The sequence below is a fragment of the Antennarius striatus genome, chromosome 17, assembly GCF_040054535.1.
Source record: "Antennarius striatus isolate MH-2024 chromosome 17, ASM4005453v1, whole genome shotgun sequence".
Taxonomy (NCBI): Eukaryota; Metazoa; Chordata; class Actinopteri; order Lophiiformes; family Antennariidae; genus Antennarius; species Antennarius striatus.
The window spans coordinates 4,771,074-4,790,879 of NC_090792.1; the positions used below are offsets into that span (position 1 = coordinate 4,771,074).

General features: G+C 40.7%; 1 protein-coding gene across 1 annotated transcript in view; it reads left to right on the top strand.

Annotated features, from left to right (window-relative positions):
• alk (ALK receptor tyrosine kinase) overlaps positions 1–19,806 on the top strand; it is a 394,873-nt gene that overhangs the window by 133,791 nt on the left and 241,276 nt on the right. Inside the window, exon 2 of the mRNA XM_068338207.1 lies at positions 12,096–12,206. Within this exon, the coding sequence (XP_068194308.1) occupies positions 12,096–12,206 (111 nt within the window). The remainder of the gene's footprint in view (positions 1–12,095; positions 12,207–19,806) is intronic.

Below are 19,806 nucleotides of genomic sequence, written 5' to 3' on the forward strand. Positions count from 1 at the left end.
TCATGTCAAAATTACTCAGCAATTTCAGACTAAGTGAACAGTTTGCTGTGATGTCAGACTTCGTGTGGTCTTTTCTTCTTTCCTGTTGGCGTCATGTGAAGTGTTTCCTTCTTTTCTCCACATCTCTGTGAACTTAATGAAAAATGTATTTGGCCCCGTTCAGCCTGCAGGCACATCATGCATTGCAAATATGACGTCACGGTCCGCCGAGTGTTTGGAGCTGTTCAGACTGCAGACGCATCTGTCCATAGCCGACGCAAAACTGCCTTCCAATTGTGGTTTCAATCCGTCCCGCAAAAATCAGATTTCATGTGGTATGGGACTGTTTAGACTACAAGCAAGATATGCAACATCAATCTGGATGGGCTATAAATCAGATATAGGCAACTAGTCTGAACCAGGCCTTTATGTACATGGAGACGTTCACCAACATGGAGACTGAAGACAAACTGAAGAAAACTCTGTCACAACCTGCCTGTTACTTAATTAATTAATTTAAAAAAAAATTATTGACGGGTTTGCCTCCCCGTAAGAGACAAATGATGAAGTATTTGGTCTTCTGGGGATAATCGGTGTAAGTAGGAACCAATGTTGGTCGAGTTGGGTTTCTGCCTGGAAACATTAACTGCTGATCTCTGACTGTTTTGCTGTTTCATGTTAACTTTTCACCGAGTTAACTGGCAATAAAACAGAGTTATCAAACATGAAGTGGCGTGTTAGGTTTTTGATGACCAGTAAGTACATCAGGTGTGTCATTCATGGCAATGTGATGGAATACTTCAGTGGATTAAAGTTTGGCTTAGCCTCTAAGGATAAAATTCATTCAGCAGATAAAGAGATGTAAAAACCAGATTGAGGGAATGACCCCCATACCCCACCCCCAACAAATCACACACTGAATATGCATATATCTACCTCTCTATCTAAAATGTTTAATTTTTCCACTCAGCAGAGGTAAATGCAACAGCCGCTGACTACTGTGACATCACGTGCATGCCCTCTAATTGTTTGGTTGTCCAATCAGTAGTCTTACCATGTGTGTTTACTTAATAGTGTCTCAACCCAAATAGCCCCAGTGATAAAAATGTGATTGCACATTGATCCTTGATGATGAAACAATCATTGTAACTGCATACCAATGAAAACTGCCTCACAAGGTAGGCATTTCATGCATCCATTTCCTGGCGCCAACACCATAGACCACAGGATTTCCTACCATCACAGTCATGACCTGCTAGGAGTAAAGCTCTGTGTCTGGAGGAGGTATTCAGAGTTGTTTACGTTGAACCGAGTAAAGTGAAGTGCAACGAGGAAATTCAAATCCTCCGCATCTTCATCTGCATCTTTGAAATGAAATAAAAGCAAAAGGATGAACTCACACCCAGATGCTTATGGACTTGCACTGACATGAGTCAGAGTAGTGATAAGGGCATCAAGATACAAACCCTAGAGAATACTCACCTAGGCAGGACCATATGCTGAAGAAAAAGCTATATAGCTCTGGATCATGATGAATACAGGGCACTACTTCAAGTATAGTTAATACCTTTGATGGGATGTGTGTGTTTATGTACAATTTGTGTGTTTACCAGTTTGGTGTTTGTCTGATGACAGAATGATAATCATTCACTTGTTGTTCTAGTAATTTATGTCATGTTGGTGTGTTAAGTGTGTCACACTTTCTGAAAGGTTTTATCACATCACTGCAACATTAGGACCTTCTGAATCTAATTTCATATTTGAGACAGGAAGTATTTATTTTACTTATGTTTTGTTTGCATGATATTGAAAACGTCATTGAAATGCATTCAGTCTAGTGTTAAATTTGACCCTGGTTACCCCTAAATGAACACTGTACAACATTGAGGTTTAAAAGTCTTATAAATCATCCTCTGTTGGACAAAATGAATAAAAACAATACAGTAATAGAAATTCAGAGAAGTAATGCATCACAAATCCAGTCCCTGCCTTCGTCCCACAGCAAAAGTAGCAGAGCAGAATGTATCACTGCTGCCTAAAGTTGGTGGCTGTCTACAAAGGACCATGGTTAAACATTGTGATTTTTCATTATTTTTTTCAGTCCTTGACAGAAAGTTCTCTGCAAGCCTTATCTATCCAACCATGTAAAGGTCTTAGGGGTCCCTATAACAAAGTCTTCCATGGTTCTTGGTCCAATTCATCACTTTTCAGGAGTCCTTAATGTGTAAACATGTGGATTTTATCCTGGTCTGAGTTGTTCAAATGGCCGATATATGTTTCTGAATGATTACAAATGAATGACTGTTTAATTTAATTTATAATCTCAAACAATAACACATAATGATCAACATACAGTTTTTATGATAATATATCCATTCAGAATGAGATGCTGTTTTCAACCTTGTCAGCTTCAAGTATTATACAAAAACTTACAGTCTCCTGCAGCAATAATCATCAGTGCATAAAGCTGTGCATTACTGTAATCCTTGAGCAGAAGACATAATATCTTCCTACATGGCAGTATTAATATTGACTTGCAGTATTAAAACCACATTTTAAGTTTTAATATCTCTCTGCACAGTTGTTTCTCCCCCTTTTTTGACCTTCAGCTCTTTGTTTTGGTCAGTAGTTGGATAGCCTTGTGTTACCCAGAATCCCATGATATCTTGCTTTAGACAGTTTACCTCAGAATGTCCTTTAGAAGGTCTACCTAAGTAATCTTCAATCTGTGTTATGTCACATCCCGTAGCAGTGGTGAAACTCAGCTTGAGCTCGGGCTCCTTTTGTTTGTAGGGATATAGCTCTCAGATGTGTTACATTTTCTTCAATGAGGAAATGTATAAAACCTGACAGACACAGAGGTAATGAATGTTTGCTTGGTTCACACAGAAATACCCACTGTGTCAGAATAGAAACACCGCTCCACCTGTGACCACATTAGAGTTTGTTGGCATGGGATGCTTGTTATACTGCCCTGGTCAATGCCAAGCTCTTATTTGTTGTTGTAATTATATTAGGTTGTTGTATTCACAGCCTGCCAGTCTATAGAGACACAGTTTCCAAGTTTAACATCTGGATAGAACAAGCCCAGTCACACCTTTTTGCTCTTAGTCTGATGTAACACTTTTTTCTGCTGATGGAGGACTATGTCACTCCCATAATTCCTTTTTCCGACAGTCACCATTTCCAAAACCAGAATGCACTTTACTTTTTTTTTCATTGTATCTTGCTCAGAGCAGCCTAAAAACAAATAAACAACCAGAGAAACCCATTAAATGATAAAGTAAATTAGGAAATTTAGTCTGTTCATTTCAGCATGGTATTTCACAAATAGCTTCTGGCCCTACAATCCTGTTTGAACATTTCAACAGATTTCTTGAAGGAAACACCTGCAGTTGTCTGTTACACATACATATGCACAGACACGCACTCATGCACACACAGACATCTACTGCCTCCCAAATATTCTAGTTGCACTTGCAAAGCCACAGCTTTCCCACATTTTCAGACTACAAGCAAATTCAACTGTCATGTTTCCATGTGAAACAAATGTTTGCCTTAATGTTTAAAGTTGGTTATCTGCATTCTATTGTCAATAGCACCACATATTATGAGGTAGGTTAATCATTAACCTACCGGTACCTAATGAAAGCATTCTTTGTGAGGAGCATCCATTTATTGACTGCAGTTTATACTATTGGACATTGCACCATTGGAACTCCATTTATCATTCAATGCACACCATCTGGAAGATGATGAAATACACCTCACTGCTTACTTGCTGTAACAAACAAATGACAAGGAGACAGTGTGGAAAAGTATCACTCATCTGAGCTTTAAAAAAGCTATTCTAAATGAAAACCCATCTGCATTAAATAAATTGAATAATCAGATCTCGTTCAACATCTGTTCCGTAACCGTTATTAAACATTTCTTTAGACATTGTATTTTGCTGCTGCTCAGAATACATGTCATTCAATCATGATCGTGACAACTCTATGTCCAAAACAGTTTCTGACAGATTAATTGTGATCTGATATAAATGAGCAATCACTAATCTCTGCTGACTGAATTGCAATTTTGGCAGCAGGACATGAATAGTATGTGACTAGAATGTTGATCTATTCAAGATATAGGATCTTTCACAACACAGTATAACATCAGTAAAAAAATAAATAAAAATAAAACAAAAACACAGCTTGTTTTCAAGTAGGGTGAGGGCAGTACTGGACACCCACTTAGACAAAGCTCCACTGAAGAGACGTCAAGGGACAAATTGCTGAGGGGCAACAGAGATGATTTACTACTGGTGTTTGTTGTACTGTAGAAGAGGGGAATCACAGAATAAGAGCAGGTGAGCAACAGAACGCAGAGAGAGAGAAGGAGAGACTGCTGGTGTGAAGAAGGTGCTGCAGAGACTGACTGTCACAGAGGGAAGTTGTGTATGTGTATAGGAAAGACGCGCAAGCAGAAACTGAACACAAGAGGAGAAGAAAGATGGCTGGTCAAGGGACAGGCCAGATTTATAGAGTACCATTTCAGTTTTTAAAAGCCTGCCCACATTACATTAACTCAAGTGATTATGGGGAGAATGAGGAGGCGTTGTGGTAAATCATGTCCACTTTTGTACAGTGGCAGCTATTTCTTGATTGATTGTGTTTGTTAGCCGTGCCTTGTGCAGAATGCATGCGACATAGCCAACTTATGGTTGAATTTCAAAGGGCAAAGGGAGAGAGTGTGGATGTGATGTGACAGTGTTTGATTTGTGGTTTCATATTCCTACAGTTCAGAGAGGCTGTTAGCGTTAGGCCAGGCATCTGAATGGAGTTTTCGAGTGTCTCCTCTGAAATTATATTTTCTTCCTTGATCTGTGACTTACAGAAAATACATCAAAACTAAGATAGCTGTTGGATAACGAAGCTTTACTAATGCATACTAAGAACTGCAGTAACTGTGTAAAAAATCAATATTTTAAATTAAAAAGAAGAAGTGGGAGATATTTTAGAAGCTGGTTTGAGTCTCGGCACATTTCCTCTCCATCAAATAAAACTGATGACTTCAGTTAAGTTTGCAAGTTTGTATTTTCTAATTCAAAATTTGAACACGTCATCAATCAACTCATTGTTTCATAATTAATAACATGCTAACACTTGTGCTTTCAGTTTTAATTATCTTCTGCTGGCAGTACATCAGTTGTGTGACTTTAATAGCTAGTGTAATCTCTCACCCTTTGGCATGGTTATTGACATCAAGCTCTTGTCTTTAGGACTTTTTGTAAAATCTCAATATAGTAATTAGATGACAAAATATAGAGACCCACAATTTAAGAGAAGAAACAATGAAAATAAAACATATACAGATATCAATCGGAATAATGTGAATAAGAACAAAGAAAAAAGTAGCATCAGCAATTTTCTATGTAAAAGTTACCTCTTGTACATATCTTTTGTCAGGACACTATCATCTTTCTTTTGTAGGCAGATGACACACCATTGTATCTATTTAACCCCAATGATATTAATCAAATTGCCTTTACTCCTCATGTCAACATCTGGAGGGACCCAGGAATTCATATAGTGACAAACACCACATAATGTAGTACCACACGTTGTGGTGTATTGTGATATATTGGTTTTTTTTTTTCCAGTTTACATACGTGCAATATAGTTTTCACATTATGTCCATATAATGGAGAAAATGTATGTTGTATTATGTGTTTTGAACATTTTTATTTGCTATTTATTTCTTTGATAAAAATGACAACAAAAGCCTTTGTTTTAAATTGTTTACCAGTTTACAAAAAAATATCATATGTATGGTTTCCTAATGTTGACAACAGATTAGTCCCTGATTCTGATTCTTCTTCACCAGATACCACTGAAAATAATGACTAAAATGCTGAACAAAGTTATCTCAAAGGGATATATAGCAATACTTAAAGAAGAGCCATATACAACATTTAGTCCCGCGATGCATTCAAAGTGTGCGCTGCCACACGCCCATAGTCAGCTGAGATAGGCTCCAGCGACACCCACAACCTGATCATAATCGTCTGATTATGATTTAATGAATTAACATGAAATGTTAACTTGAAAAAAAATGTAATGTCTACTTATTGAGGTCACACTTGGTGATGACCATGATAGAGACTTTTCAGGAAGTTTTTCCATTTTCATTTTGTGTAATCATTTCATCCATTTGGCTTTCTGAAGCAAAGACGTGACATATTTCCCTTTTCAACATAAAATATACAGTAGTGCACGAGCACTACAGAAAAGCCATACACATAAATACACTGAATACATTTTATTTAAATTATAGTCTTTACTGCAGCTAATCAATTATTGAACAATAATTAATTTCCTAATTTTTTTCCGTCCTATACAGTCTTTTCATTGAAAGAATATGTTCAGAATAAACTTGACATGACTTAAAGTAATAATCTGTATTTCTACCTATTTAATATTTGTATCACAAAATGTATTCCATGTGACACTCGTGTGATGCCAATCTTTGCTTTTTCACAGCCATCATCTTCAGGGTTGTCTACGGCTCCTGATGCGTACACTACTGTTGTTGTTGTTGGTACCATTAGATCTGACAGAACATGTCCGAGATCGCTCTGATGCACGCTGTCATGTCAGAGACATGTAGCTGCCAGGGTGGCTCGTGGGCTCCTTCCTTAAGTAACAGAGAAGAAGGCTTGATGAAAAGGTTGAACACATCAGGTGATTTACAGACTGCCCAAAAGAAGGAAGAGGATAAGTTCACCAGATGATGTATCATTCTCTAAATCACATATGTCAAACTGAAGGCCCGGGGGCCAAATGTGGCCCGCCATATCATTTTATGTGGCCCACAAGACCATAAAAGCTCAGAATGTCTAAAATTAAATAGGTCAAAGTGTGCTTTGAGCAAAACTACATTTCCCACAATGCAGTTATTAAGCCTATTTTAACATTTACAAAAACATTTTGAACAAAGTTAATGCCCTAACTTGTTATTTGTTCACCTGAATAGTTTAATCCTTGATTGATGGAGTTCTGTGGGTTTCATAACCTGACAAATTAAAAGTATTTGTGTCATAAAAGAGCAACAAACAAACAGTTTTTGTTGTAACTGTAATGTTTTTATCTTGAAAAACTAAATCCTGATTTATTCAAAATTAAGGAGTAGTTACATTTAGTTTACCTGACATTGAGTTACTTTTAGTTACATTTATAAGTTACATTTGTCCCCTTAGAAGACAGCCGTTATACTGATGTGGCCCTTGGTGAAAATGAGTTTGACACCCCTGCTCTAAATGATGTGTGAAGCAAGCAGGGAATGCATTAAGTTCAAGCTACAATTGGGAAACACTTGTGAACACAAGCATGATAACTGGTTCCATATCAGACTTGATATGTGGTCAGTTGCCAGTGAGTCCAGTGACTGCCCACCATGTACACACACACGGCAAGGCTTGGCTATAAGAACTCGACAAACACTTCAGTTGAGTTGAGTTGAGGGCTAGCTTAACTCCCGGGGTTATCGTAGCCAGAGATCTCGTTCGATAAATATATGTTGACATTGTTTGTCTGCATCATCAATGACACTGTTGAACTTCTCCTCAACCTATGTATGATTTGAATTGACAAATAAATATTTTATGCTTATGTACTTTGTCCACTCTCCACCACATCAGCATGGACCTTTTTTCATTTAACCTTACATTTAAATGTTCCTAATTACTTAATTTTCCTGCAGCTTCACTGAATTGATCATTAGGTGATTGGTCATTAGGTGTGTGTGTGTGTGTGTGTGTGTGTGTGTGTGTGTGTGTGTGTGTGTGTGTGTGTGTGTGTGTGTGTGTGTGTGTGTGTGTGTGTGTGTGTTGGAGAGGAGAGTGTCTGGATTACCCCATCTTGTCCATCGTGTACCAAGCCTTTCGCCCGTATCCCGCTGGGAAAGGCCCCAGCAGACCCATGACCCACAACATGGATAAGTGATTGTCAATGAGAGGATTGTGATTGTCTCATGTACAACAAAATGGATGGATGGATGTAATTTGTAATTATTAAAGTGTTCTGAAAGCTGTTGAAGCTAAAGGCAGCTTATTTACTGTAACAGTGTGCTTGGCTCCACTTTCTACCCTAAAGCCTTGTCAAAGCAGTCATCTTACAGTAATATTTCCACACTACCCATACGGTGAAAAGCACTGGTAGGGCTAATCATCATTATGTGGTGGGTAGAAAAAGAGTTCTAAGTATGTTGTAAATGCTGTATTGTACTTCACTGGTGGTCCTGGAGCTCAGATTATAATGAGACTAAATCCATGCATTTCTACAGAAGGAAGTACAGGGGCTCACAGCGGGCCCTCTACCAGAAACAGAGAATGGGTTTGGTGCATAATTGATTAAATTATGGCTTCAATCTTTAAAACCTGACACCCTGTGGTCACAAGCTATTTACTATGAGTTTTGATAAATTTTCAGCTGCTGTATGTTTGAGAGCACTACTGGCATAGCTGATCCTCAAAGACTAAAGGACATCAGTGTTCAACAGTTAAGTCATTTTCTTTAATGAGCCTCGTCTGACATCGCCGTTGTCACTGTAAAGCCACTTCTTCCCCTGCATAATAATTTCAGAGTGGAGCCTTATGATCTGATTCTTTGATAAAATAATTTGGTGCATGCCTGGAGCAATAAAATGTTGCTTGATCTTATGCTTAATTCTGGATACACATGTCAAATAAAGACCCGTTACTGTGGGGATCCACTTGAGTGCTATCAGAGAGGATTCCTGTACATGTGCATTGGTCTTTGGCATGGAGGGTGTTTCATCATAAGCTTCTGATCATTGCAAAGTTTACTGTGTCAGCAGCTGACATACAGAGACAAACAATTCACAGACATGCTTTCATGTGTCACAGTTAATGACCTCTATTGTTTTCAGCTCTCAATCTAATGTTTCATTGAAACTTAAAATCTGCCTATCGCTGCTTATTGCGTCAGCCTTTCCCACCCTCTGCAGGTTATAATGCAGTCATCTCGTTTTTAGACTTCAGTGACAGCTATCCAAGAGGGAGAGGTAAATTTGCTGAGCTTGACTCTTTCTGCAGGGACAAGGTTGCATCATTGGTGCCCTTAAGTCAGGCTTCACAGGCAGCTCTTCGAGGTAATAAGCTTGAGTCCTACAGTCGAATCAAAATCCCTACTTTTTCACGAGACAGTTTATGCAAAAAACATGCTGTACCAACACCTTGTGACAAACGCAGAAAGCCTCTTAGAAACAAATTATCCCCCACTTAAAGCTAACAACAAACAGGGTATGTGGCATATTAACATGAACACTCCAAATCTGTCTCTTCTATTTAACCAAATTAAACTCAGATGCTAGTCATCGAGAGAAGTGGAAAATTTGACACCTCTATTAACATAGACGGGCCTTTATGAATTACTTAATGTGAATATATATAATTCTACGTATAATTTGGAGGCAGTAGGCATCAGCTCTGCTGGTGGATGACTCCTGTAGGAATTGCTGTCACATGCACCAACGTGTATTTCGGTATTGGTGAGCAAAGTCTCTGGAATCCAGCAAAGGTCTTCATGAAAGTCGTAGCGCTTAGTGGACACGAGGCTGTTGTGATGGAAATCAATGTGGCCTTTTGTAGCAGAGGGAGAGGAGCCAATTCCAGGCCTCAGCTACCTGATGTGGTGCTGGCAGATTTAGACGGGCATTTAATGACGCGTCACTGAGCTAGACAGATAATCAATTTATTTAGGCAGTAATGTATGTATCCCAAGGTAAATCTTTAATTAAGGGGCAAAAAGAAGAGGACAATTGTGATGCAGAAGGCCAAGCAGTATGAAAATCAACCAGCGTAAATGGATGGCTTCCTCATTTCCCTTTTAATTAGCTGGAATAGCTTGATACCGCAAACGTCTTTGTTATGCTTGCATTCCCACCTCATAAGTGCAAGGCAAGCATCGGTCACCAATATATTAGAAACATTTATTTAATATGAGTGAAACATGGCAGAAACCATACAAGATCAGCAAGACACTTTTGCACAGAGCATCAGATTCACTATCTCTTAACTTATCTTCCGTTTTCTTTTAATGGTTTTATATATGAGTAATTATACTGTAGTGAGCAACAAACCCCTCGAGCATCACAAGTACCCTGTATGAAGCCTATACCTACTGAGCTGTTTGTCTCCCCCTTGTGCTTTATGCAGCCCACGTTCTGAAGATTCCGCATGACATTTTCTGCAAGAAGAGGTGTGGTGAGAGGGAGAGAGATGTATGTTCATGCATAGCTATGTTTAAGTGACAGGTGGAGTCAAGCCTCATTGATTAATCCTCTAAGCATTTGAAGGATTTGAGGGAGTGGGTGGGACAGAATTAGGCTGTTCACTGAGCTGAGATAACTCTCCTCTGTGGTGGCTGTTTGAACACAACTGCATGTGTTTGCTCTGGCCACGCTAATGTGGATAACAGGGCTGCCAAATATTTAGACCATAAATACATTATGAATGGCATTATTATCATTGAAACTGAAAGAGAAAAATTCCACACAAACATATTTTTTTACACACACACACACACACACACACACACACACACACACACACACACACACACAGAAATGAGAATCTGTTACAACAGTGTCATAATTTACCTGCACATTTTACATTCATTCATTCATTTGTTCATTCATCTTCTTGAAGCTGAGACAATCATAATCGTCTCATCTTCATGCCCTTACACGAACCCAGGTCAGAGGTCATGCTGGAGCCTATCCCAGCTGACAGTGGGTGTGAGTCAGGGTCCACCCTGGACATTGCAGGGCTGCTTAGTTTGGTGTCCAGCTCCACTAAAAACAACACCTGACTTTTTAATTTGATTGATATTAGTTATTAAATACTAAATGCTTATTTATATCCATGTAATCTTCCCACATGATTCTTTTATAAACATTTTTTTTTCTGTTTTCATTTAGTTGGGTTAATCCTTTTGTGGCTGTGACATATAAGCACAGGATGGCTGAGGATTGAATGCTATGTAATCCACTCTAGTCCAGTCGTCTCATAGACAAACATGCTGATTTTCCATGTCAGCTTTCTGTCACTCATGTCAACACTTGGTGCTTTGTTTCTCCCCCATGGCTGAAAAAGATGGCCATCAGCTGTGTGTCACCATTAAACCATCTTATAAACAGTGTGACTAAAGTTTCCTCCAGGTCATTGGCTGCACGCTCTGGTAGAAGTCATGCTCAGGAAGAATAAACCCTGAGTGGTATGGCTTCTATGGTCCGAGCCTAAATGTGTTCTGTTCAGCGCTGTGAAAGGCAGCATTTACAATTGATGACTCTTCAAGCCTCATTTGAACAGAGTAGCGGATTTCACAGGAGTCTCCTTCCTGGGCAGTGGTGTAGTGGGCTGTGACTGTGCACTAATTAACCATGGGCTAAGGACAGAGAGAGAGAGAGAGAGAGAGTGAGAGAGGAGAAAGAGAGAGAGTGAGAGAGAGAGAGAGAGAGAGAGAGAGAGAGAGAGAGAGAGAGAGAGAGAGAGAGAGAGAGAGAGAGAGAGAGAGAGAGAGAGAGAGAGAGGTTTGTGGAGTCAGGTGTATAAGACAAAGTTGTGGCATCTACTTCACAGTGAATGAACTTCACTTCGATCTTGTGATAATTAGCCTGAGTTTCCAAGGTGACAACAGTCTCTAACAACATCAAACCATGGGCAAACCTGTTGTCAGATTATTATGCAGCTCATCAATATCCAACAGCCATTCAAATGAGTTCTTGCACTTTTTTCTTTCTTTTCTTTTATAACGTTGCTCTTCTTGCAAACCTGTCTATCTGTACAATCAATACTGTTGACATTTCATTGACTTGGAAAATTTGAAACTGGCATTTTATTTTAAAAATGTATCACTATTGCTCATCAAATTGCACCATATTTGACTATAAATATGGATATTCTACTCACGTAAAAAAGCAAGCTCACACAATATCATGTATCAATGGCAGCCAACTGTTTATCACTAAAAGTGAATACTCTAATACTGACTGTTTCATCCATGAGTGACATGTGCCTATGTGGGTTGTTTGTTTTTCTGTTTTTGCAGGTGACCTTTTGGTTGGCAGGACCAATGCTGCCATTGCCAGTCGATACTGGAACTTCTCCTGGGTTGCCGAGGACAACCTGATCTTTCCCAACAACTCCACAGCCACATCAGGTGAGTTGGCCTCTGTAGTCAGACAATAAAGAAAATCTATGGGGCTCCTGAATCTAAAAGATCCTTTGCTTGCTACTGGCCATGACGCCAGGCATCAGCTCCCATCAGCACACATACACATTTGTATCCAGCCTGCCCTCTCTCATCAGTAGCAGCATAGTCTTCATACTGGTGATCAGTGATCAACACAGGGACATGAGTAAATACAAGTTAAAGTCACACTTACAAATGTGGTACCAGCCACAGTGCAGGCAAAGGGGCTGGCTAATAATGCAACCGTAATAAAACACAACCAAATAAAATAAAATGAGGAGTGTGAAGTGTCAATATCATTATCCTCCCTTCCTTTTCTGTACCCATAAAACCACCAATATTTACCTGCTCTCTAAAATCAATATGTGTAGGATGTACTGACTGTAAAGGTGTTTATGACTGTGGAAAGATGATTCACCACTAAATAAAATAATATTGATATGTTGTACAAAGCAGACATACTGTCGAAGTTTTACAAAGTGACTAGCATTCATGTATTTATGTGGAAAATCTAATATAAGAAAATCAAATGACAACAAAAATGTATCTTGTATGATTTTCTTTGACATGTAACAAAGAAAATGTGGTGATCTTATATCACATCATTGTTTTATTTGAAACAGATGTGATAGCAATAAAACAACAGAACAGTGACAACAACTTCAACAATACAAGCTTTTGTTTCAATTAATTTTTCTGAATAAACATTACATAATTTTATTGGAAAATAAAATAAAAGTTTTAAAGATAGTGCTTGTATGTTTGGAAGGTGTTTCATTCATTTAATGTCAAGTTCCCTAAATGTTTTCTCTTAAACTCCTCAAATTATTCATTAAAAAATAAAGTAAAGAAAAAGTAAATCTGTCCTCTGAGGCTTTAAGAAACACAAGGACCAGTCTGGCATAAAATGAACTTTAAAGGCCAAACATAAAGTGAGAAAGAGGGAGAGATAAAACATTAATCTTCTCAAAGTACAACTGCATGGAATGTAGTTCCTTTTAAAGGACACTATGATGACTCACCATTATTAAAAATGCTATATAGATTCAGACATTATTTCTTTTTCTTATGAATCTTTCAAATTGTTTTCCCTCATAAGTATCATTCATATACTTAAAGGTTTAAATAGATGGCTGCTTTGTGATTCTATTAGAAATTTGCTCAAAGTCCCCTTACATAAATCGACTGTACATGTGGCGAATTACATTTTTATATATCTTATATAGTAGTAATATTTTAAATTGGAAAAAAAAAATCTTAATCATAAATGCAGAATTAGAAGAGAAAGGGAACTTATTGTGACATGGTTTAAACGGAAAGGAAATCTTCAGTTGTCACATTAAAAGCATCATTTTGAAATGGACAATTACAAGTGAGCCTATTAAAATTCACATTATCATACTAGCATTTGTTTTTCCATTAAAAACATGCCTACTTTGTTGTAGATGGAAACTTTCAAAAGCAGGTGGAGCTGGCCATGAAGTCCGACACGGGAAGACCACGTAAAATCCAGTTAGTTCTCAAATTTAAAAACCCAGTACACACTCCTCATTATGTATCACATTAAAACAAACAAAAATGAAGCTATGCAGCTCCATTCACGGTTAAAATTAATACACCAACAAATATAAGTAATTAAAAATGAAAAATGCTTTCATTTTTAATTGCTCCATATGAAGCTATGCAAGAGAAAAAATAAAATAGTGCTGCATCCAGATTAAGAATTGTTAAGAAATTAAGTTGAAATCTAAGAACCTCTGGTTTGCACGCATGTCCTGTATTTTAACCAGGCGCCACTATTATTGCCCCCTGCTGGTACCATACCTTCATACACACTTCACGTTTGAAGGCATAACTGTAGTAGATTTGCGCTTTTATTAACTTTTTTTTTTTTTTTTGCTGTAAGACTGGGCTTTTCGGTATGAACATATGTATAAGTAAACCCAGAGGCACATTTGTCACTTCACATCACTTGGTGGCGACAGCTCCTGCATGATGTTTTGCTGCTTACAGGGTGGCAGCTCATCCTGTATGTGATGATTCACAGTCCCGACATCCTTGACTGTGAAACCCTGGGACCTTGCTTTAGCTGCCTGCGGCTGTGGAAGCCTGCAGTGGACCTAAATGTAATTGGTGTCAGTCACACAGTGGATCTCTTACCGTCTGTCATGCTGTCATGCCCACAGCTGACTGCATTTTCCTTTATTAAACACAATTAAAGCACTGACCTCACATCTCTAATATGTCAGGAAAAAAAAAAAATTCTCTATGCAGTGACCAATGACCTGAGGATGTGATGTGGCTGGAATAAGAAGGATCACATCTGGTTCGTAAATCCAGATGAAATACTAAACAATATTTAGAAAGGCACAGCTCAGAGAAATAATTCAAATTACCACAGATGTTGGATTGTGGACTATATCCTGCATCCTTTTTCAAGGACTCTGATTGTTCACCATAGGCAGGTGTATTCATGAGTCATATTTCTAAAGGTATTGACAAACCAGGGCAAATGTAACTCAAGATCAGGACGCTTCTTGAAAGAGCTTTTAAAGGCTTGACTGTGTTGAACTGTTTCACATAGGAGAGCCTAAGAGGATACTGAGTAAAGCGGTTGGGATGGAGCAGCTCTCATCACATACCTTTAGGCAGCATTGATAGACCTCAGCCCCCCCTAAGCCCACCCCCACCCTACAGCATCTGCTGCAGCTGGCATTTTACTACCAGCTGCAAGGCCAACGCAGACCGACTGGACACTCGCCGCCAGCTGCCGCCATGAACCCCTACCCTCTCCCCAGCCTCCATTAGCGCCTTTAGCTGCAGGAGCTACAGTGTCAGCCAACTTCCTTATTTGCATTTCAACGCAGGACAAATGACTGTAGCAGTGATGTCTATACTGTAAGAGCCCTCTGACCTGATCTCTGCCTCCCATCCTGTGTGTCATCCTCCATGGAGAGCAGTGGCAGAGCACCCTATTGCTATTGTCTGCTCTGTAAAACCCCTCCCACACAGCACATCTCTCACTCTAGAGCTCTTTTCATCATTGAGATGGCGTGTCCTGGTTAAGCTATGGCTGCCAGCTGTAACAGAGGCACTCAGATGGATGCTAGCCACTTGAGGAGTTGTTGTGCTCTACAATAGAACATCTGCCTCACTCAGCTGGTTGTGCTGTTCTTGTGTAATGAGACACAGCAGTGGAATAGAGCAAATTTGAAAAGATGATTGAGCAGTCGTGCAGGTAATCATATGGGTTCCTCCTGGAGTCATCTTTCACCCCGTCACACCTAATAATTAGCATTTGTTTTATTTGTGCACCCTTTCCATGTTTTGCATGGGTGGCTTGGAACAAGACTGGCAAAGTTTGTGTCATTGTGTGGCTGGCTGTTGATGATGATGACGATGATGATGACAATGATTATTATGAGGATGATGATGACAATGATGTGAAAATTAAGGGCATCAAAGATGACATGCTTCAGGAATATTAAATGCAAAGGTCAATAAAACTATGGCCAGTATTTTATTCTTCAAACGCTAAAATGTCAGCTTTTATAGCTATGATTCACCTAAGATGTGTTAAATTTCTGGACGTGAGGAAAAATATTTCACATGTTCACATGTTGCAACATTCTTTGAACAGTTTGACAGACCACCCTCTCTGTCATCTTGTAAATGTATTGAAGCAAACAGTGAATAATACATGGGATTACTGTATGTGCTCACTGAAGGCTAAATTTTTGATCTTCAAATCGAATCTGATGGATTTTTGTTTGTTTGTTTGTTTTGTTTAAAACTCCAATGATACCTTCATATTTTATTTTGTTTTAGCTGAGAGACTCCTTGCAGCAGGAAGTACACACTCTGTTCTAATGATTGAACAACCTGTAGAAAAAAATATCTTTATAGGTTTCATTTTGTCAAGAATTTCGTCAATGTCGTCGCAGCCTTAGAATATCTGTTGTGAAGAATTTCTCTCGGCCTTGCTGCCATGATGCCTTTGTAGTTTGGAGTGGATTCTGAGGATGAGGTGAAGGAGCAAGATCACAGAGAGTGGGGAGGCTGACATTTGGTTCTGAACCCCTCTGATGTAGAATCTGTCACATATAGTTCAACCACTCCACCGCATTCTATACTTACAGTTTATCTCTTCGTAGTGTTTGCTGTCAATAATCAACTTGCTTGCGATCTCATTCAAACCTATCTTAAAACCAGAGACTAAAGAACACACTTGCTTTTCAAAACCGAGCCAGGCAGATTATTGCTGACAGCTATTGAGCAAAGAAACCAAACCAAATAATGAAACTCATCTGTCTGCCATTTTTCCACCTGCATGTGTACAACAATCATCCTAGAAAACCTCGAAAATATAGCAGTAATGAATAAATAAATAAGGGCAGTTCGGGATCTTTGTATCAGATTATCAACCTGCTCATTATGGCTGTTAAAGGCTTTCATAGGGAAGTATATCTCACAGTTTTTCCTCTTGAACCAGAATGAGATATTTTTAAGGTAATTTATTTGACAACTAAAAACTTGCCTCTGCTCATTCAGCGTCTCATTTTTCAAAACATATTCAATGTACACAACTGGAATCAGACCACAGGTGACACAACTGATTTACATCACAATGACATTTGGCTGTGAAAGGTGACACATCAGTCAAACTCTGCTCCCTTCATGCTCTGCTCTGATTAATGAAGTAGGGGTCACGGTGTCATTATAGTGTTGTTAACGGAATCACACACGTGTTAACACAGACAGAAGCATCAGCAACTCTGGAAAGCTTTGCTTAGCCATGTGAATTTACCAGTATTTTTGCATTTCCTTTAATTCAAGGACATTAATTGTAACAATATTTATAGGCTTAGCATTCAGTGATAAGCTGTTAAATGTTATTAAAATGGGATCATTCACAAAGTGGAAGCTGCTCTGTAAGTGATCTCAACCACATCCACAAGTGGAGCTCCTGCAATTGAAAGGCATGATTAATTTATCACCACATATTCTTTATTATTTTTCATGTCTTTAGAAAACTTCATTGACCCTGACCAGATGGCCATTCTTGAAGTCTTGTTGTTCATTTTTCTTTCCTTTTCATGGCAAGCATGATGTTCATTAAGTTGGTTCGGGCTTCATGACTCATATAATAAACCTTCTCTAGTAGGAAATAAAACTCAGGAAGCAATAAGTGGCCAATTTGAGCCTCAGAATTACAGTACTTAAAGGCATTTATATATCTCTACAGTACTTATACGGCACATGTACAATACGCCCTCATTCCTCACGGGTAATGCGTTCCAGGAATCTCACGCGATTAACAAATTCTGCAATTAACAAACTACAAACTATTCATCTTATTCAGTCAGTCATCTTCAGATTACCACCGCTGTATCCACCGTAGCGGGTCACAGGGAGCCGGAGCCCATCTCGGCGGCATAGGGTGTGAGGCGGGGGACACTATGGGCACGACGCCAGTGTACCGTGGAGCCACACACAAAGACATACAACCATGCACACACACATTCATTCCTACGGGCAATTTGGAACGGCCAATGGTGAGCATAGGTGAGGGCAGGAACGTAGATCGACAGGAAAATCGAGAGCTTTGCCTTTAGGTTCAGCTCCTTCTTCACCACGACGGACCAATTCAGAGTCCGCATCACTGCAGACGCTGCACCGATCCGCCTGTCAATCTCCCGTTCCATCGTACCCTCACTCGTGAACGAGACCCCGAGATACTTGAACTCCTCCACTCCACCCTTTTCCGACTGAGGACCATGGTCTCAGATTTGGAGGAGCTGATTCTCATCCCAACCGCTTGACACTCGGCTGTGAACCGCTCCAGTGAGAGTTGGAGATCATGGCTTGATGAAGCCAACAGTACCACGCCATCTGCAAAAAGCGGAGACGCAGTACTGAGGCCACCAAACCAGACACCCTCAACGCCTTGGCTGCGCCTAGAAATTCTGTCCATAAAAGTTATGAACAGAATTGGTGACAAAGGGCAGGCTTGGCGGAGTCCAACCCTCACTGGAAAGAAATCCGACTTACTACCGGCAATGCGGACCAAACTCTGATATCGCTCGTACAGGGACCGAACAGCCCTTATCAAGGGGTTCGGTACCCCATACTCCCGAAGCAGCCCCCACAGAACCCCCCGAGGAGCACGGTCGAACGCCTTCTCCAAGTCCACAAACACATATAGACTGGTTGGACGAACTCCCATGTCCCCTCAAGGACCCTGCGGAGGGTGTAGAGCTGCTCCACTGTTCCACGGCCAGGACGAAAACCACACTGCTCCTCCTGAATCCGAGATTCGACTTCCCAACGGACCCTCCTCTCCAGAACCCCTGAATAGACCTTGCCAGGGAGGCTGAGGAGTGTGATCCCCCTATAGTTGGAACACACCCTCCGGTCCCCCTTCTTAAAAAGGGGGACCACCACCCCAGTCAATCCAGAGGCACTGTCCCCGACATCTACGCGATGTTGCAGAGGCTTGTCAACCAGGACAGCCCTACAACATCCAGAGCCTTTAGGAACTCCGGGCGGATCTCATCCACCCCTGGGGCCCTGCCACCGAGGAGCTTTTTAACCACCTCAGTGACCTCAACCCCAGAGATAGGAGAGCCCGTCTCAGAGAACCCAGACTCTGCTTCCTCATGGGAAGGCGTGTCGTCGAAATTGAGGAGGTCTTCGAAGTATTTTCCCCACCGAGTCACAACGTCCCGAGTTGAGGTCAGCTGCGCCCCATCCCCACTATACACAGTGTTGATGCTGCACTGCTTCCCCCTCTTGAGATGTCTGATGGTGGACCAGAATCTCCTCAAAGCCGTCTGGAAGTCATCCTCCAAGGCCTCACTGAACTCCTCCCACGCCCGAGTTTTTGCCTCAGCAACCACCAAAGCTGCATTCCGCTTGACCAGCCGTTACCCATCAGCTGCCTTAGGAGTCCCACAGGCCAAAAAGGCCTGATAGGACTCCTTCTTCAGCTTGACGGCATCCCTTACCGCCGATGTCCACCAGCGGGTTCTGGGGTTGCCGCCACGACAGGCACCGACCACCTTATGGCCACAGCTGTGGTCGGCCGCTTTGACAGTGGAGGTGCGGAACATGGTCCACTCAGACTCAATGTCCCCCGCCTCCCCCGGAACATGGGTGAAGTTCCGCCGGAGGTGGGAGTTGAAACTCCTTCTGACAGGGGATTCCACCAGGTGTTCCCAGCAGACCCTCACAATACGTTTGGGTCTGCCAGGTCGGACCGGCATCTTCCCCCACCATCGGAGCCAACACATCACCAGGTGGTGATCAGTTGACAGCTCCGCCCCTCCCTTCACCCTAGTGTCCAAGACATGTTGCCGCAAGTCCGATGACACGACCACAAAGTCGATCATCGAACTGCGGCCTAGGGTGTCCTCGTGCCAAGTGCACATATGGACACCCTTATGTCCGAACATGGTGTTCATTATTGGCATTCCGTGACGAGCACAGAAGTCCAATAACTGAACACCACTCGGGTTCTGATCGGGGGGGGCGTTCCTCCCAATCACGCCCTTCCAGGTCTCACTGT